At 39.5% G+C, this 27,143-nt stretch overlaps 1 protein-coding gene across 3 annotated transcripts in view; it reads left to right on the forward strand.

The window, feature by feature from the left end:
* The window catches only part of DNAH11 (dynein axonemal heavy chain 11), a 361,390-nt gene extending 334,455 nt beyond the window's left edge, over window positions 1-26,935 (forward strand). For all 3 annotated transcript variants that reach the window (XM_064290057.1, XM_064290055.1, XM_064290056.1), the window contains 7 exons: window positions 443-562; window positions 7,789-8,031; window positions 13,024-13,206; window positions 13,288-13,403; window positions 24,977-25,089; window positions 25,660-25,800; window positions 26,688-26,935. In XM_064290057.1, coding sequence (XP_064146127.1) covers window positions 443-562; window positions 7,789-8,031; window positions 13,024-13,206; window positions 13,288-13,403; window positions 24,977-25,089; window positions 25,660-25,800; window positions 26,688-26,935 — 1,164 coding nt within the window. The remainder of the gene's footprint in view (window positions 1-442; window positions 563-7,788; window positions 8,032-13,023; window positions 13,207-13,287; window positions 13,404-24,976; window positions 25,090-25,659; window positions 25,801-26,687) is intronic.
* The last annotated feature ends 208 nt before the right edge of the window (window positions 26,936-27,143 follow it).

The following is a 27,143-nucleotide window of genomic DNA, read 5'->3' on the forward strand; positions in this document are numbered from 1 at the left end:
TAAATACATCCCAAATCCAAATCGTATGGATTTTTCTTTCTTTTCCTGAATCAGATCATAAAAACAGATAAAAATCAGGTAATAAAAATATGTAATACCTCTCAAAGCCCTTGAACTGATATCCTCTCAAGATTTTTGCATGACACTTCAAATATATAAACTTTCCCTGCATATCATGTTCTAGGAATGATTCAGTTTTCTTTAAAATCTGCATAATAAGCTCAGTAATAGTGACTTTTCACTGACTGTATTAAAACACATTGACAATAATTCTCCTAAGAAGTTCTAAACTGAAACCTAGACAATTTCAGAACTTCTTTTAAATTCTTGGGTTCAGGGGGGCTGAGGAACACTGTGCATTAGAGGGCCATGTGCCCCTGGCTGGTTGCCCCGAGGCAGACACCTGAGCCCGGAAGTGGACGTTGGTTTGATTTCCCCCTAGGTCCCTTGGGAAGACCTTCGTTATCTCTTCGGTGAGATCATGTATGGGGGCCACATCACAGACGACTGGGATCGCAAGCTCTGCCGGGTGTATTTAGAAGAATTCATGAATCCATCTCTGGTAAGAATTTTTTTTTAATAATTTCACTGAAAAGAAAATTCTGCATGAAAGTTTTCACATTGATTTTACTATTTAGATGATTCTTGAATGTGTTTGAGGAGTCTCAGTTTTTTGTGAGTGTATTCTGGCCTGCCCTCAAGGGAGTTCGGGAATTAATTAGAAATGCAGGATCTCAGGCCCTACCCAGGACCTACTGAATTAGAATCTGCATTTCAACAAGCCACCCAGGTGATTTATATGAATTGTAGAGTGTGCCAAGGTGAAGCTCTCTCACATGCACTGACTCATTTGATCTTTATAATAACCCTGTGAGTTATGCAAAGCTGAAGTTTTTACCCCTTTTACGCTCAGAGATACTGAGAGATGGTGATTTGCCCCAGGTCACTAAGGTGGTATGGGAAAGAGCTTTAGCTAGAATATAGCTCTTTTTATTTTGATTCTAGGACTCATTTCACTGTAATTTTATCTCCCTGTCACAGAAGGCATGGAATATTCTAAATTTTGATCATGAACTCCTTACCAAATCTGTGTTCAAGAAAAATATGGTGATTTGTAAACCCAGTTCTTCCTTCGCCTCTGAGGAAGAGGATCGAGCACCACTTTATGGGACGTTAAAACAACCAGGCACCCTTTTCCCTTTTTTCATCTTCAGTATTTCTTACCAACCCTATACTTAAACATACAACTAAGAAACACCCAAGTGGTTTACAACCAGGGCTGTATTTTCTTGCAGAGCACTCAGACCTTGTTTCCTATACCAAAGTAGCTGAAGGAAGTGGCCACACTTTTCTCCTGCCTTCTCCCTGTAATGGAATCCCTGGGTGATGCAAATGTTTAAGGCATTTCACTGCTAACCGGAAGGTTCAAGTCCACCCAGAGGCACCTTGGAAGGAAGGCCTGGCGATCAGCCATTGCAGATCCCTTGGAGCACAGCTCTACTCTGACACACACGGGGGCCGGGGGTGGTGGGGTGCCATGAGTTGGAGTCAACTCGACAGCAGCTGGTTTCTCCCCCTAACAGTTTCCAAGTTTGTGGGCCTGGTTATTTCTTAGAAACCCAAGGCACCCAACACTATGTCATCTGTACTTCCAGTTGGGCAAGACGCCAACTACGGGTAGAGCAATGTCTGAGTTTACTTTTTTTAGTAGTTTGACCAACCTCTTATTTATAATTTCTCTGAAAACTTAGAAAAATATTGTAGTTTTGATCACCTTCCTTGAGCCTGTTTTGAGAAGTAACATAATTGTGCATTAGAAGGCATGGTGTTTTACAAAGACCAATGTAGAAAATTAGGGACAGATTATTTTTAACTACATTTTGTAACAATACAGGGGTGCAAAAAATAGACTTTCCTGGTGTGTGACCATTATTTGTTTCTTTAGACTGTGAGTCTCCTGGTCTTTGCTCAATTCCAATGAACAGGATTTCACATGTCAGAAAGACACTTTTAATTTAACACAATTGGAAAGTCATTCCTCAGAAGAGGTCTGGGAGCAGGTTACCATGGAGATGGGGAAGATAAACAGTGCTATGCACGCGACCTTTAGAGAGGCTGATTTCTCTGGATGGTGGAGGCCAAGGGGCAGAGCGAGGAGCTCCGGCTGACGTTCGCCCCTCTAGTTCAGGCCTTCAGATGAGGGGAGAATTACTGTTGCCAAACGAGACAGTCCATTAACCTTCACAAGTCTGAACTCCCATTCAAATAATTGTAAAATAAATATAGGTGGTGAAACCCGAGAGGCATCCCTGGTATGTGTAAGGTCTTTGGAAGTATAGGTGCCCGACCTTCTCTACAGATGTGGTGAGGTGTGTAGGATCAAGATGCTTCATTCACAGTCTTACATCCTCACTGGATGGTGCTACCATTTTAACGCCCCAAAGGAAATTGAAGTACTCACTGACTTAATCTCAGATGCCCCCAAATCCCATTTATTTTGTTCTCAAGGATATGTCTCCTGCTCATGTTGTTTATATTATTAGCAACTTGATCTAACACTTCAGCATTGGTAGGACATCTTTTTGCGACTTCTTACATTAGTGGTTAACTTATTTGGAAATTAGTATCTTCGGTTTCATTGGAGTATGATGAGAAAAGCAGCCCCTTAATGGTGTGAGTTTTAGAAGTTCCACTGCTCTTAGCAAAATAACCAGAATATTTTCAGTGATATCTTCCTGTCAGGATGGATGAGTTTGCAGTCAGAGAGAGTCCCACCCTGCTCTGGCCACAGTAAAGAAGGAGAACATATTCTCATTTGTGGCTCATATTTGGCAGTGTTAAACAAGTAATACAGTAAACTATTTTTTGAAAATAAAGTATCAAATCACCTTAAAGTTATCATATGAACCAGAAACAAACCCACTGCTGTCAAGTCAATTCCGACTCATAGCAACCCTGTAAGTTATCGTATAGAAAAAATAATTTGGGTGGTATACAGTAACAAGAATATGGGCTATGAAGTAAAAAAAAAAAAAAACATAATTCAAGCCCTTCATTATATTTTCTGTGTGATTTTAGATATATTATTGAATCTCTCTGAGCCTCAGTTTCATCATTTATAACATGAGAATGACCAACTCATGAGTTTGTTATCAGGATTAAATGTCGGTATAATGTTGGTACCATCTTGGGAATATAATGCTTAATAAATGAGTTATTTTTATTATTATGTAGTAGACATTTTCATAATAGATACTTCACCCTTGACTGTACTGTATTTAATCTGTGATGGTAATTGGAACCACATTATTAAACAACTGCTTTGTGGCAGGGTCAATACCACACAATTGATGTGTATCATTTCTTATCCTCCTTATAACCCTGCAAAGTAGGTGTTATTATCCCATTTTATTTAAAAGGAAACTCAGCTCAGAGAGGCCAAGTGACTGATAAGTAGCAAAACCAAGATTTGAACTTGCAATCAGATTCTAAATGCTACAGTCGTTCTCTGCACCACACTGCATTGGTTGGATCTGTGTCAATCTGTGTGTAGTACTTGGCACACAGGTTGTAAAAAAAAACTGACCTGTGTCTTATAGTGCATGGTGTGGTGGCACAGAGAATGACAATGGACGATCCAGGGGACCAAGGTTCTAGTTCCAGTTCTGCCACTAACTTGCTATGCAACTTGGTTTCTGACCTCCCTGTGCCTCAGTTTATTTGTAAAAATAAGGTATTGGACTAGAAAATTGCTCATGTACCGTTCAGCTCTAAAGACACCATGATAACGTCTTCAACTTTGAGTAATTTCTGAAAATCCTCGACAGCACTTTGGGGCTATGGCATTTTTTACTCAAAAGACCAAGGGCATAAGCACTTTAGTCCCAGAATGAACTGAGAGCTTCTTGTCATCAAGACTACTTGGAGGCCATCTAAGATACAGCTATTGGTCTCTACTCATTAGGAGCAAAAGAGAAAGAAGAAAACCAAGTCTCAGAGAAGAAACTAGTCTGCAGGTCTAATAGCCTACACCAGCCATAGCCTCATCTATCGAGAGACCAGAAGAACTAGATGGTGCCTGGCTACCACTATTACTGTGATCACAGCCACGATAGATGGACAGGAGAAAAATGTAGAACAGAACTCAAATTTGCAAGAGTCCAGACTTACTGAGCCAGTAGAGGCTGTAGGATTCCCTGAGACTATCATCAGACATACTCGTTAAACCTGGAACAAACTATCCCCTGAAGTCACCTTTTAGCAAAATAACAGATTGGCACACAAAATAAAGGATACTACCCAAGGGAACAGGGCTCCATTAAAAAACCTCTATATGATAGGGGCACAGTTATGGATACTTCCTAGACATAACCAAACATCTCACAGGATTAGATTACTGAGTTTGAAGGCTTGGGACCATAGTCTTGCAGGACAACTCAGTCAACTGGGATAACTTAGTTCATAAAGATAATGTTCTACATCCTAGTTTAGTGAGTAGCATCTGGGATCTTAAAAGCTTGAGAGTGATCATCTAAGACACAACTGTTGGTCTTTAGTTGTCTGGAACAAAAGAGAATGAAGGAAACCAAAGATCAAAGAAGAAATTAGTCCGTAGGACTAATAGCCTATATGAACCATGGCCTCATCTAGCCTGAGACCAGAAGAACTAGTTGGTACCCGGCTACCACTGCTGACCATTTTATCCAGGGATACACAGAAGGTCCCAGACAGCAAGGGAGAAAAATGTAGAACAAAATTCAAATTCCTTAAAAAGGCCAGACATACTGGACCAATAGAGACTAGAGGAACCCCCAAGACTATCGCCTTAAGATACCTTTTGAACTTGTAACTACAGCCACTCCCGATGGTCACCTTTCATCCAAACAATAGATTGGCTTATAAAATAAACAATATCACCCATGAATACTGTGCCTTCTTAAGTTATCAATTATATGAGACCAAATGGTCAACATTTAGGCGAAAACAAAGAGGAGAATCTAAGGAGGGGCAGGGAAGCTACGTTAATGGAAACAGAACAGAAAGAATGGAAATAATGAGAATGTTGGCGTGTTCTAAAAAATGTAATCAATGTCATGGGACAGGCTGTATAAAAATTTGTTATATGGGAACCTAATATGCTATGTAAACTTTCACCAAAAACACAATTAAAAAAAAAACTATATATGAGACCAAAAGGTCAACAATTATTTTAAAGCAAAGATAAGACAAGGGGGCCAGGGAAACCAGAGTACTTGGAACAGAACAACCAGAATAGAATTAATGAGAATGTTGACTCATTGTGGAAAATGTACCTAATGTCACTGAACAAATTGTGTAGAAATTGTCAAATGGGAACCTAATTGGCTGTGTAAAGTTTCACATAAAACACAATAACATTATTTATTAAAAAAAAAAAAAGACCACTTGGAGAGGCAGTGGAGGAGGTGAGATTTTGATTGAATGTCCCATGAGGTCCAGATGGTGGCGGGGTGCTGGTTTTCCCCATTTCTAATGGTTGTGCCTGTGAACGTAGCTGGCACTGATTTCTGCAAAGGTGATTTCAGTCACTGGTGATTTTTTTCATGATATAGAGGGTCATTCTCCCTGAGCATGATTCTATTCAGCTTTTTAACAGCTTTGAGATATATTTATACACTATACAATTGCCAATTTAAATTGTACAATTCAGGGGATTTTTAGTACATTCACTGAGTTGTGTAATTATTGCCACAACCAATTTTAGAACATTTTCATTGCCCCCAAAACAAACCCTGTACCTATTAGCAGTCACTTCTGATTCTCTCCAGCTCCAAGCAACCACTAATCTACTTTCTTATAGATTTGTCCGATGTGGATATTTCATGGAGCCCTGGTGGCACAGTGATTAAGAGCTACAGCGAGCTACAGCTGCTAACCAAAAGGTTGGCAGTTCTAATCCACCAGCTGCTCCTTGGAAACCTTGTGGGGCAGTTCTACTCTGTCCTATAGGGTCACTATGAGTCCAAATCGACTCAGCAAGATTTCATATAAATGGAATCATGTAACATGTTGTCGTTTGTGACTGGTTTTTTTCATACAGCTGTTTTTAACTTCATTCTTTTTATGGTTGAATAATATCCGGTTTTATGTATATACTACATTTTATTTATTCCTCAGGTGATGAACGTTTGAGTTGTTTCTACTTTTTGGCCATTATGACTGATGCTGCTGTAAACATTAGTGTGCAAGTTTTTCTCTTGTCACTTCTGTTGAGTATACAGAAGGAGCCCTGGTGGCACAAATGGTTAAGCACTTGACTGCTAACGAAAAGGTTGGCAGTTCGAACCCACCCAGCAGCTCTGGAAGAGAAAGGCCTGGTGATCTGCTTCTGTAAAGATTATAGCCAAAAACAGCATTTTCACTTTGTGTCTGGGTGACAGTGAGGGGACCAGATGGCATAACACAGTTACAGAGACAAACCCCAGTTTCAGAATGTGATTTAGAAAATAGCTATATTCAGTAATACTTTAAAAATAACATTCCCCTGTATATTTAAGTGCCTGTAGACAGAATTTGTGGCAAGAGAGACTGAGAAAATTAAAACAGAGGTGTTAACAGCCCCTGGGGACCAAAGAGCAATCAGAAAAAAAAAAAAAATCTGAGATAATTCTGAGTTAGTAGAAAATTATAAGCATTGGATGTACTCTGTTTATGGCTGGTCAGAGACTCCGGCCCATAAATTCTTCTGTTACATTTTGAAGATCTACATTCCAATTTTTAGAGGGTTTGGAGTTGCTGCTCACACTGCCTTTGTTCAGGACATTCCTCTCTACGGACTGTCTACCCTCTACTCCACCCTTCATGGAGGGGATGGGACTGACAAATGCCCGATTACCCACGGTCCTTAGGCAGCTGTGTATTAGGCCCTAGTATGAGCCAGCAGGAGCCCCTGGGTGGTGAGACAATTAACGTGCTTGGCCACTAACCGAAAGTTTGGAGGACGGAGTCCACCTAGAGGCTCCTGGGAAGGCCTGGGGATCTACTTCTGAAAAATCAGCCACTGAAAACCCTACAGAGCACAGTTCTGCTCTAACACATATGGGTCATCATGAGTTCGAATCCACTTGATAGCAACTTTTTTTCTAATGTGCCAGCAACTATCCCAGGGTCTGTGGATCTTGAGATGAGTAACACAGACTCTACCCTGAGTAGCTCAAATTCCTAAGGTAATGGCACTGATTTGACTCTTAGCATATACTACCCTACAAAATGTTACTTAGAGCCAGGCATACATATATTTTTCAATATATACACATATAATTATTGATGTTTATAAAATTCATATGTATCATCTACAAAATGGTTGGAAGCAGTATTGTGGAACGTTTGTGGTACACAGGAACAGCATAGGCTATACAGTCAGACTAAAATGAGTTCAGAATTAAGATTAAAATAAAAGATCTGTCTGGGCAAGTTACCGGTTGGGAGAATTCAGTGAATTAAACCACATGGAAGTTAACCCACAGTAGGTGGCTCACATTTGCGCATGTATCATGCTGTCCTGAGCAAATTGCAGTGTTCTTACAGATAGGAATCATGTGTGTTCCCTGGAGTTCTCCGAAGAGGTCTGCCTGGTGCCATATATATATAGCAGAATGATTCAGAAAGAGTCGTGACGCATTTTAGAGTGTCTGCTATGCATCCTGCATTGTGCTGGGACCTTCTTGCCAGGGAGCTCTCCAAGTGTTGAGGAAGAGAAGATCGATGCCTGTCACATTTGCCATAACTAGCTTTTCCTTGTGGTTGAAGGTTGAAGATGAGCTTCTCCTGGCACCAGGATTTGCAGCCCCACCCAACCTGGATTACTCAGGCTACCACCAGTACATAGAGGAGATGCTTCCTCCAGAGAGCCCCGCACTGTACGGCCTCCACCCAAATGCTGAAATAGAATTCCTGACAGTGACATCCAACACTCTCTTCAGGACCTTGCTGGAGATGCAGCCTAGGAATGCACTTAGCAGTGAGGAACTGGGGCAGTCTACAGAAGACAAGGTAGCGGGTCTTTTTTTAATTGAGGTGTAACTTATATACAGTGAAATGGACTAACCCCAAGTGTACAGCTCCGTATACACTTGTGTAACTATCACCCAGCTCAAAATATAGACCATTTCCAACAATCCAGAAGGATATTCATGCCCCTTACCAGTCAATTCACCTTCCCACCTCCCAAAGGTAACCACTGTCACCGTAATCCTGACCTCTATCACCATAGATTAACTCTGCCTGCTTTTGAACTTCAAATAAACGGAGTCATCTGGTATGCACTCTCTTATGGCTGGATCCCTTTCACTCATTACATTTGTGAGAGTCATCCATGTTGTTGCATGCACCAGCGGTTCACTATTGTTTAGTATTCTGTTCTATGAATATACAATTCTATACCCATTCATTTCAAATATTTGGTTTTTTTCTAGTGTTTCACTGAACATTCTGGTAAAGTCTTTGTCAAGAGACAAAAGTTAACTCCAGACCTAACACTCAGTTCTCTATATCCAGAAGTGGAATTGCTGGATTATGTAGTGTGTATAGCTTTAGTAGACACTCCCTCGTTTTCCAAAGTGATTGTACCAATTACTCTCACCAGCGGTATGAGTTCCAGTTGCTCCACCCCCTTATCCTTTTGTCAGGCACAGTGATATCTCACTGTGGTTTAATCTTACATTCTCGAGGAATAATTTGGGTGTCTTTTCATATGCTCTAGTGTGAAGTGCTTGTTCAAGTCACTGGCTCAATTTTTATTTAGGTTGTCGATGTTTTTCTTATTGATCTACAGGAATGTTTTATATATTCTGGATGTGTCCTTTGCCAGATATACGTATTGCAAATATCTTCTCTAAATCTGTGACTTGCCTTTCACTCTCAGTGTTTTTCCTTTGTCATTTTGATACAGTATCTTTTTTAAATTGTCTTGGGAGATTTGCATTATTATTTTGGAGATATGTAATGCCCTACAAAGATGGGAAAAGGAATGGAGATGAACTTTTTTATTTTTCTAAGTTATAGATTAAAATCTTATTTCTAATTAAGTATCATAAACCTGAATAATTGTGTTTTTCCCCCCAAATAAATTGGTCCTCCTTTCTCTCTTAAAATCACTATTCAGGATTGGGTTGACAAGGATTCAGGTGGTTGTAACACATTACACATCAGATCTAATTACACTGAGGTCCCAGAACCTTGAATTTCTTGAAATTTTTCAATCATTTCTTGAAAGAAGGCCATTGTTGAGACACTTGTTTGTAATTTAGAAGTTTTAGAATTTGATGTAGCATGTTTCATCCAATATGCTAACATCTTCTCTATCAGAATTTGTTATATTTCTTTAAAAGAAAATGAACAAGGAAAAATGAATTGGGAAAAAATTATAGTGTGAATAGAAGCAGATAGGTAGATGAGTTATTCTTCTGCTTTTTGTCCTTGTCTTTCCAACAAGGAAGCTGATCATTAAACCAGAAAATGAAAACCAAATGAAGTAAAGATGCATTAACACCCCAGATAGGCAAACAGATTGTAACAATTACCATTGACTGAGTGCTTGTTATATGCTAGGCACTACAGAAAATGAATTACAAATATGCCATTTTTTCTGAGCAGTATCAGGATCCCTATTTTAGAGGTAAACTTAGAGAAGTAAGGCGACTTGCCAAGCAAGGTCACACACCTAGAAAGGAGCAATGAAGGACACTAAATTCTGGCTGACTCCAGAAGTCATTCTGTTATCCTTCTCTACTACACTGTGTTTCATACTGTGCTGCTGCTGAAATGAGTGTAAGATTTCAGGTCCAGACAAATCACATGCTGGCTCCTAACGCAACTTGCAAACATGGTGTCAGAACCACAGGCAGTAACCAGAGAAATCAAGGAAAGAAGAGAAGCCACAGCTGAAGACAGGCAATACTGTCCAGTCTCTCTTTTTTTTTTTTTTTAATTGTACTTTAGATGATGGTTTACAGAACTAGTTTCTCATTAAACAATGTACATATTGTTTTGTGACACTGGTTGCCCAAGCCCACATGTCAACACTCTCCCTTTCTCCACCTTCAATTCCTCATTACCAGCTTTCCTGTCCCCTCCTGCCTTCTAGTCCTTTCCCCTGGGGTGGTGTGCCCGTTGAGTCACATTTTGTTTTATCAGCCTGTTAATTCTTGGTTGAAGGGTGAACCTCAGGAATGACTTCATTACTGAGCTATTAGGGTATCCGGGGGCCATATACTCAGGGTTTCTCCAGTCTTCGTCAGACTAATAAATCTGGTTTTGTGTGTGTGTGAGTTAGAATTTAGTCCTACATTTTTCTCCAGCTCTGTCCAGGACCCTCTATTGTGATCCCTGTCAGAGCAGTTGGTGGTGGTAGCCAGGCACCATCTAGTTGTGCTGGACTCAGTCTGTGGAGGATGTGGTACTTGTAGTCCACTAGTCCTTTGGACTAAGCTTTCTCTTGTGTCTTTGGTTTTCTCCATTCTCCCTTGCTGCAAAGGAGGGTGAGACCAATGGAGTATCTTAGGTGGCCGCTCACAAGCTTTTAAGACCTCAGACACTGCTCACCAAAGTAGAATGTAGAACATTTTCCTTATAAACTATGTTATGCCAGTCAAGCTAAATGTTCATCAAACCCATGGTCCCCACAGCCCTCAGCCCAGTTAATTCAGTCCCTCAGGGAGTCTGGATGTGTCCATGGAGTTTCCATGACTTTGCCTTGGACAGGCTGTGCTGGCTTCCCCAGTACTGTGTACTGTCTTACCCTTCACCAGAGTTACCACTTATCTATTGTCTATTTAGTGTCTTTCCATCCCCACCCATCCCCTTCCTTGTAACCATCAAAGGTGGTTTCTTTTTGTGTGTAAACCTTTTCGTGAATTTTTATAGTAGTGGTCTCATACTATATTTGTCCTTTTGTGATTGACTTACTTTACTCAGCATAATGCCTTCCAGATTCATCCATAGTGTGAGACGCTTCACAGATTCATCATTGTTCTTTATTGTTGCATAGTATTCCATTGTGTGTATGCACCATAGTTTGTTTATTCATTCATCTGTTGCTGGGCACCTACGTTGTTTCCATCTTTTGGCTATTGTGAACAATGCGACAGTGAACATGGGAGTGCATATGTCTATTCGTGTAACAGCTCTTATTTCTCTGGGATATGTTTGTAGGAGTGGGATTGCTGGATCATATGATATTTCTATTTCTAGCTTTTTAAGGAAGCGCCATATCATTTTCCAAAATGGTTCTACCATTTTGCATTCCCACCAGCAGTGTATAAGAGTTCCAATCTTCCTGCAGCCTCTCCAACATTTGTTATTTTCTGTCCTTTCGATTCATGCCATTAATGTTGGGGTGAGATGGTATCTCATTGTGATTTTGATTTAATTACTTTCCAATCTTTAGTCCCCTCTAGATATTTGTTGGTTTTACCAGCTCAGTGAAGCTGCATAGATAGAATAAATACGCACATTAGAGGACAGTGTATCAGATAGCGTATTTTCATCTTCAGTGTATAAGTCTTTCAGTCTTAGGGCAACAAGTATAGAAAATAGAGGCTTCCTTATTGTTGAGAACGTTGATGTAAATTGCCCCAAGAATCTTAGGATGCACTGATGGGGAGAATTGTCGTATAGTCACCAGAATTAGCGTATGCTTAAAGGATCTCTTTGATCCATGAAGTTCATGTGACTTTTCAAAGGTATGTGTGTATTTTTTTAATTAGCAGATTACAAAATATAATACCCAAGCACCGGCATTCTGCTTCCTCTGATCAGTTCTTTACATACAACTAAATGTAATTAATGACAATTATATTCCTTAAATGCTAATGGTGAATAAACTGAATAAACAGTAGCTCTTCCCTGACCAGACTTGGGGATCTAAAGGAGGGGAGGTTGCTGGCATTGATGCAGCAGGCAGTTGAGACAGCTGATAGTGCCATTCTGCCCACTTCCTGGGAAATAGCCCTTTCACCCCATAGAACTAACTTGTGGACACAGACTATCCCTGTGGGGCCAATTATTGTGGCCTCTGAGATCCAAGTTGAGTCAGTACAACCCACAAGACATATACATGAGCAAAGGGAGCTGTCCCCAGGTAAGTACAGGTCTCTTATTTAAAAAAAAAAAATTCAATATAAATATTGTAAGTTAGTTTTTTAATGCATACCCTATTTTACTGTTGACCATCCTTGCAAAATCTAGGCCTATGGCAAAATAGCAAATACTTTAATGGCACTACCAAATGCCAGGCAGTAAATACTTATCAAGTTAAAACTCTTAATACTGGCAACAACTCTAAGTTAAGAGCTATCATTATCTCATTTTATAGACTGGGAAACTATGACAGAGAGAGATTAGGTGAGATAGCTCAAAAGTGGCCAAGCTGAGTTTCAAACCCAGGTAGCTCTAGAGCTTGTGCTCAAAGTCACTGCCTGAGTGACGTTTGGGCCTTTATACATGCCAAGAATTACAGCACAGAACTACTGCAATTTCAGGTTGCCTTTTTTTTTTTTTTTTTTAAACTTTGACTGTTTTTCCCACCTCAGAGATCTCATATCTATCTCTGCTCTCCTCTGTGGGACTATATAAATTTTTCTTTTCTTCAGAATCTTGTTTTATGCTGTTACCTTGCTCTATATGTGAGAGGCTTTCCCACTGTACAACTCCAGGTGGCCAAATTCACATGACCGCGATGTCAATGGTACGCCCTGGAGCTGTGCAACCCAGAGGCCCTGACTGACCTCCATCGTCAGTTAGAACCACCCTTGCTTACATCGCAGTCTAGTCTGAAAACTGGGCAGCTCTGAGCTCTCCTGGTTTTATCAAATAATTGAATTGGCCTCCTTTAATATTTCTCCAAATTAGTAAACAATGTCGCAACTATCTTTTAAGTGCATTAGCAAGCACCTTTGAGTAGTACATTCTGGCACTTCAAAAAATAGTCACAGTGGCCAAAAACGAAATAGAAGGAGCTAAATCTGTGTGTGTTCATAATTTAAGGTTAAGAATGTTTTGGATGACATTTTGGAAAAACTTCCAGAAGAGTTCAACGTGGCAGAGATAATGCAAAAACACTCAAACAGAAGCCCCTATGTTCTTGTTTGCTTCCAAGAATGTGAGAGGATGAATATTCTCCTTCGAGAAATCCGTGGGTCACTTCAACAATTAGACCTTGGTTTAAAGGTAAGTTGAATAGTGAACTAGAGCAGGCTCCACCAACTGGAAGATATCCATTCATTATGTGGCCTTTCTTCTCCATGCAAGGGGGAACTAACATTGTCTCCTGACATGGAAGCCCAGCAGTCTGCATTGACTTATGACACAGTACCAGACACGTGGGGCAAGTTGGCATATCCATCAACTTACGGCCTGGCCCAGTGGTAAGCTGCCTGCATCCTCACTGCCATTGACCCTATCAGCCTGGGTTCTGGGTTAAGAGTTCTGAATTATGCTTGTGAGAACTGTGAGGATTGTGCTTTGGATGTACTCAGATACTTGTGCAAACTCTACAACCAATTTCATTTGAATTTCCTTCAGTGCCAACACTCAGCTGGAAATAACTCTGGCTTTCAACTGCCAGCAATTAAGTCAGAGGCAGCCAGAGAGAAATTCAAGCTCTGTCTCTTACTTACTAGCCCTTTAATCTTAGACAAAATACCTACCCTCTTTCTGCCCGGGTTTTTTAGTCTGAAAAAATGGGATAATAGAAGCCCTTATTGAGTTGTTAGAAGATTTAAATGGACATGGAAGGCAACTTGAGTTTGCTCTCATGTCATCTTATACCTTTATTTTCCAAACCACTGATGACTAATGCCATCTCATATAGCCAACTTTCAAAGGCTTGTAATACGGTATGCAGTAAATTAGACTGCTGTCAACCTGTGGGTCTGAGTACAGAAATGTGTCACAAGGCCAGGCACAGAAATTCAGTTTACTGTGGAGCAGTGTAATCTCCAGTTGTTACCTGGCCTTGAGGGACAATTCAGAAAGCTTCACCAGCTCTTTATTCCTGACTTTTCAGTTCTGAGATTCTTTATCCCCACTTGCGTGAATCATGCTTCCATGAACCAGAACACTACTCTGCACGTCAAGTTGGAAGGTCCCATTAGAATCCCAAATAACTGCACATTTGCCCTAAGGACCAGTGTTTGCCACTGAGATGGACACAAACATGGGAGCCAGAGCTGCAATGTGTAAGCATTATTTCAGCTGGCGGCAAATAACCACAACAGGGAAAAGTGAGCCACACCTCTCATGATTTCTATTAACACCACAAACACCCAAAGTCAGCATTTTACATATCCAGAGATAGAGAATTTCTATTCATAGTTAGATTTTATGATTACTGATGACTTTGGACTGCTTTCCATCATCTTACTTTGTGCTTTCTAATTTATTTTTCTTAATCTTTTTTTTCAATTCAAACTTCTCTTGCCTCCTGTTGGTTGGATAGTTTTATTTATTCCATGTTTCTCCCTGTGTCATTCCTATTATCTTAGTGGTGACCCATAACATACACAGTCTTCATTCTTCTAATGCAATGTAACATTTTTTTTTTTCCTTTGGACACTTTAGCCTCCATTTGAACTGAACATCAGCTGCCTCCTAGACTGGAATTGTAGTTCAGTCTTATTTTAACAACAGTATATTTGTTTTATCTTGTCTATAATCCGTAGTTATTGTGCTTTATCAACAGGTTATCTTGATTCATCTTTGCTCGCTGTTGCTTTTTGCATCTCACTCCTTCATTCCAGACCCCTTTTTATTTTTGAAGTATGAAATTTAGCGGGGCTTTGGGGGCGGTGGGGAGGGCTAAGAGGTAAACTCAGGATGCTCTGAGTCTCAACTATCTATACTCGGCTCATGCTTTTTTTTAAGAGATCTTTATATATTCTGGAAACAAGCACTTTTAGTGACAGGTTATTTAAAATACTTTCTCCATGTTTGTTGCTTGACTTCTCAGTTCCCAGATTCTACTCATCGAAGTAGGATGTAGAACATTTTCTTTATGAACTGTGTTATGCCAGTTGACCTAGATGTCCCCGAAGACCATGGTCCCCATCCCTCAGTCCCAGTAACTTGGTCCCTCAAGGTGTTTGGATGTGTCTAGGAAGTTTCTATGACTTTGCCTTGATCGGGTTACGCAGACTTCCCCTGTATTGTGCGTTGTCTTCCCCGTCACCAAAGTTGACTTGTCTACTATCTAGTCAGTGATTTCCCCTCCCCTCTACTTCTCTCCATCCATCGTAACCATAAAAGATTGTTATTTTCTGTGTATAAAGCTTTTCTTGGGTTTTTATAATAGTGATCTCATGCAATATTTGTCCTTTTGTGATAGACTTATTTCATTCAGCATAATGCCCTCCAGAGAAATCCATATTGTGAGTTGTTTCAAGGATTCATCATTGTTCTTTATCATTGTATAATATACCATTGTGTTTATATACCATAGTTGGCTTATCCTTTCATCTGTTGATGGGTACTTAGATCGTTTTCATCTTTTTGCTATTGTAAATAATGCTGCAGTGAACATGGGTGTCCATGTCTATTCATTTGACTGCTTTTATTTCTCTAGGATTTATTCCTAGAAATGAGATTGCTGGATCGTATGGTATTTCTATTTCTAGCTTTTTCCATAGTGATTGTGCCATTTTACATTCCCACCAGCAGTGCAAAAGAGTTCCAGTCTCCCCACAACCTCTCCAACATTCTTTTTTTTTTAATTAATGCCAGTAATGGGGTGATATGGTATCTCATTGTAGTTTTGATTTGCATTTCTCTAATGGCTAATGATCAAGAGCATTTCCTCATGTGCCTGAGTCTTCTTCGGTGAAGCGTCTGTTCATATCCTTTGACCATTTTTTAATTGGATCATTTGTCTTTTTGTTCTTGAAGTGTTGAAGTATTCTACAGATTTTAGACAGAAATCTTGGCAGATATATGATAGCCAATTTTTTTTCCCAGTCTGTAGGTTCTCTTTTTACTCTCTTGGTGAAGTCTTGATGAGCGTAAAATGTTTAATTTTTAAGAGCTCCCAGTAATCTAGTTTATTTTCTGCTGTGCATTGTTAGTTATGGTTTATATTGCATTTATGCTATATATTAGGGCCATGAGCATTGTCCCTATTTTTTCTTCCATGATCTTTATCATTTTAGGGTTTACATTTAGGCCTTTGATCCATTTTGAGTTAGTTTTTGTGTATGGTGTGAGGTAGGGGTTGTGTTTCATTGTTTTGCAGATAGACATCCAGTTTCACCAGCACCATTTGTTAAAAAGACTGTCTTTTCCCCCATTTGATGGACTTTGGGCCCCTGTCGAAGATCAGGTGACCGTAGGTAGATAGATTTACATCTGCGTTCTGAATTCTGTTCCATTGGTCTATGTGTCTGTCGTTGTACCAGTACCTGGCTGTTCTGACTACCACGGCAGTATAGAAGGTTCTGAGATCAGGTAGTGTGAAGCCTCCTTTTTGTTTTTCAATAATGGTTTGTTTATCAGGGGCCTTTCCTTTCCATGTAAAGTTGGTGATTAGTTTTTCCATCTCATTAAAGAATGCTGCTGGTATTTGGATCGGAATTACACTGTATCTGTAGATAGCTTTGGGTAGAATTGACATTTTCACAATGTTAAGTCTTCCTATCTAGGAACATAGTATGTTTTTCCATTTATATAGGTCTCTTTTGGTTTCTTACAGTAGTGTTTTGTAGTGTTCTTTTTATAGGACTTTTGTGTCCCTGGTTAGATTTATTCCTAAGTATTTTATCTTTTTAGGGGCTATTATAAATGGTATTGTTTTCCTGATTTCCTTTTCAAAGTTCTCTTTGTTGGCGTACAGGAATCCAACTGATTTTTGTATGTTGATCTTGTGTCCTGCTACTCTGCTGAATCTTCCTGTTAGTTCCAGTAGTTTTCTTGTGGAATCCTTGCAGTTCTCTATGTACAGGATCATATCAACTCAGAATGGGAATATTTTTACTTTTTCCTTTCTACTCTGAATGCCCTTTATTTCTTTTTCTTGCCTTACTGCTCTAGCTAGGACTTCCAGCACAGTGCAAATAGGAGTGGTGACAAAGGGCATCCTTATCTTGTTCCTGTTCTCAGAGTAAATGCTTTCAGCCTCTCTCTAATGAGAATCACGTTGGCTGTTGGTTTTGTATAGGAAAACAAAACCAAACCCACTGCCGTTGAGTCAGTTCCGACTCATAGCAACCCTCTGGGACAGAGTAGAGCTGTCCCATAGGATTTCCAAAGAGCGCTTGGTGGATTCAAACTGCCAACCTTTTGGTTAGCAGCCGTAGCTCTTAACTGCTACACCACCAGGGCTTCCTGGTTTTGTACAGAAACCCTTTACTATGTTGAGAAATTTCCCTTCTATTCCAATTTTATTGAGAGATTTTATTAGGAATGGATGTTCAACTTTATCAGATGCCTTTCCTGCATTGACTGAGATGATCATGTTATTCTTTTTTGTTCCGTATATGTGGTGGATTATGTCGATTGATTTCTAATGTTGAACCACCCTTGCATATCTGGTATGAATCCTACTTGGTCATGGTGTACTATTTCTCTGATATGATGACAAATTCTGTTGTATAGAATTTTGTTGAGAATTTTTGCCTCTATATTCATGAGAGATATTGGTCTGTAATTTTTTTTTTTTTTGGTGTCTTTTCCTAGTTTGGGTATCAGGGTTATGCTGGCTTCACAGAATGCATTCGGGAGTATTCCTTCCTTTTCTATGCTCTGAAATAGTTTTAGTAGTAATGGTATACGCTTTTCTGATGTTTGGTACAATTTTCCAGTGAAGCCATCAGGGCCAGGGTTTTTTTTTTTTGTTGGGAATTCTTTTATTACCTCTTCAATCTCTCCTTTTGTTAGTAATTGTTAAGATTTTCTATCTCAATTTGTGTTAGTTTAGGTAAGTAGTGTGTTTCTAGAAATTTGTATATTTCCTCTAGGCTCTCAAATTTATTGGAGTATAATTTTTCACAGTATTGTTATATTCCTTTTTATTTCATTTAAGTCTGTTGTAATGTCCCCCATCTTATTTCTTATTTGGGTTATTTGCTTTCTCTTCTGTTTTTCTTTTTGTCAGTTTGGTCAGTGGTTTGTCGACTTTGTTATTCTTTTCAAAGAACCAACTTTCGGTCTTGGTTCTTTCAATTGTTTTTCTGGTCTCTATTTCATTTATTTCTACTCTAATCTTTATTATTTCCTTTCTTCTGGTGCCCATGGGTTCTTTTCCTGTTCTCTGTTTCTTCGAGTTGTAGGGTTAATGTTTTGATTTTGGTTTGTTGTTTTTTGATATGTGTGTTTACTGCTATAAATTTACCTCTAAGCACTGAGTTTACTGTGTCCTGAAGGTTTTGGTATGATGTATTTTCATGCTTATTTGATTTTAGGAATTTTTGGATTCCCTCTAATCTCTCCTATTACCTAATTGTTTTTAAGCAAGGTTTTACTCAGTTTCCATGTATTTTTTTTTTTTTTTTCCCTTACTCTTCCTGTTAGTGATGTCTACTTTTATGGCATTATGATCAGAGAGAATGCTTTGTATTATTTCAGTGTTTTGGATTTTTTTGAGGGTTGCTTTGTGGCCTAAAATGTGGTCTGTTCTGGAGAATGTTCTATGTGCACTGGAACAGAATGTATATACTTTGCTGCTGTTGGGTGGAGTGTTCTATAGTTATCTATGAGGTCAAGTTGGTTGATTGTGGCCTTGAGATCTTCTGTATCCTTGTTGAGTTTCTTTATAGATGTTCTGTCCTTTTCCAACAGTGGTGAGTTGAAGTCTCCTACTATTATTGTGGAACTTTCTCTTTTCAGTGTCATTGAAGAGTTTATGTATTTTGGAGTCCTGTTGTTGGGTACATAGATAATAAGGTTATGTCTTTTTGGTGGATTGTCCCTTTAATCATTATATAATGTCCTTCGTTGTCTATTATGGATGACCTTGCCTTAAAGTCTATTTTATCTGAGATTAGTATTACCACTTCCGCTGTTTTTTGGTTACTGTTTGCTTGATATATTTTTTCCATCACTTGGTTGTTAATATATTTGTGTCCTTGTGTCTAATGTGTATCTCTTGTAGACAACATATTGATGAGTCATGTTTTTTGTTGTTGTTGTTTAACCCATTCTGCAACTCTGTCTCTTTACAGTTGCCTTTAAGCCATTTACATTCAGTGTGATTATCGATAGGTAGTTTATTGCTGTCATATTGTTGTGTGTGTATGTACTGTCTTTTTCTGTTCCTCTTCCTTTCCTATGCTGACTTCCTTTGTGGATTTTCTCCTCTTTCATCATTATAGATTTTGTGTTTACTGAATCTTTGTTTTTCTTCATTTTTATGAGTAGGTTAATTTTGTTCGTGGTTACCTTGAAGTTTATCTTCCAAAGTTTGAATCAGTCTTTTATTACTTGACATCACCTTGACTTCCTCTCCATTTTAAAGTTCTATACCTACACTGTTTATTCCCCCTTTTATTGTTTTGATATTGTCACTTACAGATTGACATCCGTTTCCCTGTTTTAAGTCTTTTAGTTTGTTTTATTATTGAGAGTTCTTTACCTAAGTTGATATCTGGCTTATGCTGTCCTGTGTCCTAGACTGTGGTTGTTGTGTGATATTGTTGGTTCTCTATCTGACTGGAGGACTCCCTTTAATATTATTCATAAGTTCTGTTTGGTTTTTATAAATCTCCTTAATTTATCTGGAAGTGTGTTAATTTCACCATCATAATTGAGAGTTTTGCAGGATATATTATTCTTTGTTGGCAGTTTTTTTCTTTCTTCTTTCAGGGTTTTGTATATGTTATCCCATTGTCTTCTTGCCTGCGTAGTTTCTGCCAAGTAATCATATCTTAGTCTTATTGTTTCTCCTTTTTATGTGAGTTTTTGTTGCTCTCAAGGTTGTCTTTGGTTTTGGCAAGTGTGATTATGACATATCCTGGTGACTTTCCTTTGGGGTCTATCCTATATATGGTTAATTGAGCATCTTGGTCAGTTTTGGTCTTGCAAAATATTTGGCAAGTTTTCTTCCAGCAAATTTTCCACAATCTTCTGTTTTCCATTTTTTCCCATGTTCTGGAACTCCAATCATGCACAGATTTTTGCCCTTGTGTCTCACGTAATTCTTAGGCTTTCATTTTTCATCATTCTTTTCTCTGATTTTTACTTAAAGTAACAGCCATATATTTGTCTTCAATCTCGCTTGTTCTGTCTTCCATTGTTTGAAATTTGCTCCTAAAACTTTCTATTGAGTTATCCATTTCTGAAAAAAAAATTTTAATCTTGGATTTCTAGTTGCTGTTTTTGTATGATTTCTAATTATTAATTTTGATGTTTTATTCTTGTACTATTTTCCTGAATTCTTCTATTATTTTGTCTGTGTTTTCCTTGATTTGGGCTGTTTTTGTTGGTTTTGTCTGTTTTCCTTGTTCTCTTTCCTAATCTCTAAAAAAAAATCTCTTAGAGAGCCCTAAATATTAGTCTTTTGAATTCCGTATCAGGAAGTTCCACTGCCTTTTTCTCGTACTGGATGGTCATCTGCTTATTTTGGTCACTCGCGGGAGCCATCTTGTTCTGCTTTTTTATGTTCTGATATTGTCTGCTGTTTCTGAGACACTAAGGTATTATTTGTCTATTGAGTCTATGTTCATTTGTTTTGTCCTGTTTTTGTTTTGTTTTGATATGTCAGGGTGGGCTTGCCGGGCATGCTTTGCTGCTTGCTCATCTGTAGGCATGATAGCTCTCACCACCTGTCTGGGTGGGCAGGGCAGTAGCAGGTACAGTGAACCTTCTTTGCTGTTTGGCAAAGTGGCTGACAGTGAGCTAGGCAGGCACTGTGTGCCTCCTGATATTGGTCCAGCAGTGTGTGAGCATTCACAGCCCCTCACCAGATGAGTGGGATTGCTGGACGAGGAATGGTACAGGCTCACTTCTCACCATTCAGCAGCTGGTCAAATGGCAGGGGGAGGGGCAGTGCAGACCTGGTGCAGTAGCAGGTCTGAGTTCTGGGTATGCTCTAGCCATGGCAACGTGGCATAGGCTGGTGGGAAGGGGGAGGGGGAGTAGCATCCAGGGCTAGGTGGGAGGGAAAAAGGGAGAAAGGGGGAAAAAATGACGTTGCAGTGGAAGTTTGCATGTGGGAGTGGGGTGGACCTAGGGCAGTGGTAGGCTAGCGGCTCTCTAGAGGCAACAGCACTTTGGAGGTTTCAGTGTGAATGGGGGAGGTGACCCATGGGGCTAGGTGGTAGTGATAAAAGGGAAAAATGGCATCACAGCAGATACTGGCAGCTGTAGGCAGGGCCAACCCAGGGCACCAGCAGGCTGGTAGCTCTCTAACCGCAGCGGCACCTTGGGAAGTTCATCAGGAAAAGGTGGAGGTGGCATATGGGGTCAGGTGGGAGGGAGAAAAAGGAAGAAGGGGGGGAATGGTGTCACAGCAGGTGGGGGGTGGGGTGGACCCAGGGCAGCAGCAGCACCCATTTTATATTTTGAGGTGAATTTTGCATATGGGTATATAATTGTTTTGACACTAATTGTGAATGCTATTATTTGTCCATTGAAGTGCCTTTGCACTTTTAAAAACCTATTGGCCATATTTGTATGGTTCTCTTTCTAGACTCTATTGTATTCCACTGTGTATCTACCCCTTCACAAACACCACAGATTTAATTACTGTAACTTCTTACTAACTCCTAAAATTAGATAATGTGAGTCCCTTGGTGGTACAAATGGTTAATGAGGTTGGTTGCTAATCGAAAGGTTGCTGGTTTGAGTCTACCCATCAGCACACCTTTAAAGAACGGCCTGGAGATCTACTTTGGAAAAATCAACCATTGAAAACCCTGTCTGTTCACACTCTTAAACAAATTTACTTGGGTATAGAATTCTAGTATACAACCATTATTTCCCCTTCAGAACTGATTTATAACTCCACTGTCTTGTAACATTTATTGTAGCAGATGATTTTGTTCTTCATGTGCTTCTCATTCCTTCCCAAGTAATTAATTTTCTTGCTGAGAAGCTTCTTCTCTTTACTCCTGATAGTCTACAATTTTTAGGTGTGGGTTCGTAAAAACTGTTTCTCACTTGGTTCTGTGTGCTGGTTTAAATGAGAGCAATCTGTTGCTTCCATTCTGAAAATTTTTAGCCCTTATTTCCCTGAATATTGCTTTCCTTTCCCCCCATTCTCTCAATTATCTGTATTTATATATCTTCTCTCATATTTTCAATCTGTGTCTCTGCTGATACTGGTCAATCTTCATTTTACATCAGCTGTTTCCAGTCTACTGTTTCTCCCTTTAATTTTTAAAAATTTTATTCTTCAGTTTCTAGTTTCAAGTTATTTATATTGAAGGGGTATCTAACCTGGTTTTCATAATTTCCTGTTTTTGTGTTTATCTTCCTTCTGAGGACTTTAAACATACTTAAAAATAATAGAGGAATCTAAAAAATGGACTTAGTTCCTTTGTTCCTGGGTTTTAAACCCTTGTTTCTTGGATTTGCTAGGTTTTTTTCATGCCATATAGCCCACTGTCTTTACACTTGAATGAAAGTTTGGCTGGTTATAAAAATTTTGACATTCATTGTTGGAGGACTCTGTAGGCATTATTCATATTCTCTTGTCAGATGCTGCTGTGGTGAAGTTTGAAGCTACCATAAATTTTTCCTTTCAAAATGGCTTCATGTTTTTGCCTGGCTGACTAGAGAATTTGTATCTTCTAATATTAAGATATATCTTAGTACTGATTATTCTGTGCCAATTTTCCTTGGAACACGATATTCCTCTTCATTATACAGATTCAAATTTGTAACTTAGGAAAGCTGTCAAACTTTCCAGAATTTTATTAAATATTGTTTCACTTCAGTTTATTTTCATACTAATCCTTTATGAATTTCCATTTTATTACTGTTCTTATGCTGCTTTTCTTTCTGTAATTATTTTTGTACTTCTTCTCTGAGATGATCTAGTTTAACTTCCTTTCTCTTTATTGCTTCTATTTCTAAGCTATATTCATACAGGCGGTCATTTCACTTGTTTTAACTTGTTGAAAATTATTTGGCTGCAATACTTATCCTCTGTGGCAACACACTGAGGTTCTTTTTCTATCATTGTTTTTCCTATCCTTGGCCCTTTTTTTTTTGTATTATCATTGTGTAGAACCTATGCTATTCTTTATTCTTCAAATACATTTTTTTCTAGAGCAGCTATTTGCAAGAATTTAAAATGGGCCAGGGCACAGGGCCATGTTCTAAGTGAGCAGGAATTTTCCTTATGGTGACACAAGTTTGAACATGTACATTCTTTATAGCCTTTTCTTCTTCCCAGCCCAGCGTCAGCCAAATATCTCAAACAGACCTTTGCTGCAATGGTGGTTTGTCAAGAGTTTAAACCCTGCTTCCTCTGCTTCTTTGAACCAAACCAAGTCCCAGAAAGCATCACTGCTAGCCCACGTGCCCTTACCTGGATAATTACTTTGCTGTTATGGGAAACCCTGGGGGCATAGTGGTTAAGTGCTACTATGGCTGCTGACTAAGAAGTCAGCAGTTCGAATCCACCAGGCGCTCCTTGGAAACTCTATGGGGCAGTTCTACTCTATTCTATAGGGTCGCTATGAGTTGGAATCGACTCAATGGCAGTGGATTTGGTTTTGGTTTTGACTGTTATGTAGAGGTATAGTTGGGGCTCTCTGTGCTTTATGCCATTTTCCTGGCCCCATTCCCCACTGTCTTTCTTTAAAAGAAAAAAAAATTTTTTTTTTTTTACCCTTTAATCCTACTTTTCAAGGTTTGGGATATCTCCTAATTTTATCAGTGTCATTCATTTCTCCTTAGCCTCCATGAGCAAGCTTCCTCATAGGTAAATTGCAGATACTTCCTACCTTGCAAAATTGTGAGGATTAAATGAGAGAATATGCATATAAATAGTAGTGTTTCTCAAACCATAGGCATGCAATGGATGGTAGATTATTTTCCTTAATAACCTTTATTTTTTTCCCTTATAAGGAACCCTGGTGATGCAGTGGTTAAGAGCTTGGCAGTTCAAACCACCAGCTGCTCCATGGGAGAAAGATGTAGCAGTCTGCTTCCATAAAGATTACAACTTTTGAAACCCTATGGGGCAGGTCCACTCTGTCCTACGGGGTGGCTATGAGTCAAAATTGACTTGACGGCAACGGGTTTAGTTTTGGCTTTGAGTTCTCCCTTATAAATATTACTGCACGTGGGAGAACTGCTGTCATATGCTCTGCTACTTCTGCACATACTGTTCCCTCTGCTTACCACTTCTGGTAACTCTGGTCTTGTAACAATCCTCACAGTCCTTCCCTTCCCTGACCTGAGACATGGTGTTCCTTCCTGGGTTCTCACTGCACCTGTACTACCTCTATGTAGGCACTTGTCAGCCTAATTCACAGATCACCTTTGTGGTCACCATTTATCACTAGGAGGATCTAAATAGTTCTTGAATAAATGAAGATTCACTTTCCATACTTCCTAGTGTTTCTTGCCCTTTGTGATTATCGCTTTAAGACCTGCATGTATAAAAATCTCAACAGAAGAAAAACCTAGCCCTTTAAAGGAACAGTGTCCTACAAATCATCAGGTAACAATTTTACCAGTTATTAGTGGTGTATTTCTCCACCTCCCCACCCCCCTTTCCCCAGAGTTGATGTAATCTTACTGGAAAATTATGTCTTCCTACCTTCGATTAACCAGAAGCCCTGATGGCACAGTGGTTAAGCACTCAGCTGCTAACCAAAAGGTCAGCAGTTCAAATCCAACAGCCGTCCTGCAAGAGAAAGATGTGGCAGTCTGCTTCCCTAAAGATTACAGCCTAGGAAATCATATGGGGCAGTTCTACTCTGTCCTGTAGGGTCACTAAGAGTCAGAATTGACTTGATGGGAACAGGTATGGTTGTTTTTTTTTTTTTTTTTTTTTAACCAGGTTTAATGACCTCCTCTTACGATGCCGAGAACTGGATACTTGGACACAAGACCTTGTCCTTCCAGCTGTGGTGTGGCTCTCTGGTTTCTTCAACCCACAATCCTTCTTAACAGGTAAGGGCTGAGGCAGGGCAGACCACACCTTTGGCACAAATTCTACCTAGCTTTACATGATTGCTTCTCCACTCCGTTCACCAATCGTGCAACAGCCATTACAGAAAAGGGATTAGGAATGACAGTGGCAACTACATGGGAGTTAAAATTTCAGGTGAAAAAGTGGCAGCACCAGGAAAGGAGGCCCCAGCAGCAGAATGGGATGTGGCTCCCTCTAGTGCAGGGGTGAGTAAAGGGTCAGATAGTAAATAATTTAGCACTGTGGGCCATATAGTCATTGTTGCAACTACTCAACTCTGCCATTATAGTGTGAAATCAGCTGCAGACAATATGCAAACAAATGGGCATGGCAGCATTCCAGTAAAACTTTATTTACAAAAACAGGTAAAGGCTGGCCTATGGGTTATAGTTTGCCAACCCCTGCCCTAGTGTAGCATCTGTAAATCCCCAAGAACCTAAAATATCCTATGGAAAAGCTCTCTCAGCTACTGGTGGCTTCTGGGCATCTTAAGTTTTTTTTTTTTTTTTTTTTTTAACTCCTGTTCAATTCCTGCTCCTCTCCTCTCAAAGCAATCATGCAGACCATGGCTCGAAAAAATGAATGGCCACTGGATAAAACGTGCTTGACTGTTGATGTTACCAAAAAGACTAAGGAAGATTATGGCCATCCCCCAAGGGAAGGCGCATACCTTCACGGGCTCTTCTTGGAAGGTAAGGCACTCCAAGAAAAGAATGGAGGGTTATCAAGAACATTTCTGAATCAGGCTTAAACTGGTGTCTCCCCTTTGCTTATCTGCAGTGTCTTGTCCTCTACTCATAACTGCAACCTTACACCAGAGGTTACTTATCTAATTTCAGCCTCTTTCTAACAATTTAAATGCCAGGAAGTATATGTCCAAGGTGAACCAAATTTTGAGGCATTTAATTACTTAAATTTGGTGTTAGCACTACAGGATAATTGAAGACTTTCGTAGAATTTAATTTTTTTGCTTTGTACAAACTGGTGGTTAGTAAATCACTTTAGGCAATTTAGTGCTTTACAAGATTTCTACAAGCCCTTAAGATTCCATTATGAACCTTTAAGAGGGGGCTAGGGTAGGCACAATTTTTGAAATTTATTTCACCACAGGGCATTTATTCTGGAGGACACTTCCTAAAGGATAGTTTCAGGAAGGCTGTTTTAGCCCTTGCCAAGATGCTCCCTTTTTCACTTTTAAAGCAAGTGCCACAAATTCAAATGTTTAAAGGCTGGACAGGGGACATAATAAGTGTGGTCAGGAGGCAATGTGAGCGCTCTGGTACTGTGTAAGTATTCAAATTCTTATCTTTTTGAAACTGAGGATCACTAGTTTGCTTTAATGTATATCTTTTGAATTCACATTTCTTAGTTTTATTTCCATAGGAAAATTCAATTGTTAAGGAGTACTAACCGCATACATGCTTCCTTTGAGCACAGCTGTCAACCTCCCTCATAGACATAGGCCAGTTCAGGAAAGACCACCAACAAGCAATAATGTGACAAAACTGGAACATTTATTGCCTGAAACAATTAGGTCACAAACATGCCATACAGTTGCAATGCTGGTGTTTTGCTGTAGGTGCCAGGTGGGACACGCAGTCAGGAACCATGGCTGAAGCCCACCTAAAGGAGCTGATATCCATTATGCCGGTCATCTTTGCAAAAGCCATACCCGTGGACAGACAAGAAACCAAACACACCTATGAGTGCCCTGTGTACAAAACCAAAACAAGGGGCCCCAACTATGTGTGGACCTTCAGGTTGAAGAGCAAAGAGAAGACTGCAAAATGGGTTATGGCAGGTGTGGCTCTGCTGCTCGAAGCCTAAGTGTAAGTGGCCCGTGTGCTGGGACTCACTGGTTACCTGCACCTTATCTACTGAAAGTCATCAAACATTCCAGCTTATGTAATGTCTAGTAATTTCCATCTGCACTTTTTTAAATCATCCTTAGAGAGTAGAAAGAAAAAGGAGAAAATGTAGAAAAATACTAGAAACCTATTCAAAAGCTATGTTCATCCCCTCAACAAAATACAGT

The sequence above is a fragment of the Loxodonta africana genome, chromosome 8, assembly GCF_030014295.1.
Source record: "Loxodonta africana isolate mLoxAfr1 chromosome 8, mLoxAfr1.hap2, whole genome shotgun sequence".
Classification (NCBI taxonomy): domain Eukaryota; kingdom Metazoa; phylum Chordata; class Mammalia; order Proboscidea; family Elephantidae; genus Loxodonta; species Loxodonta africana.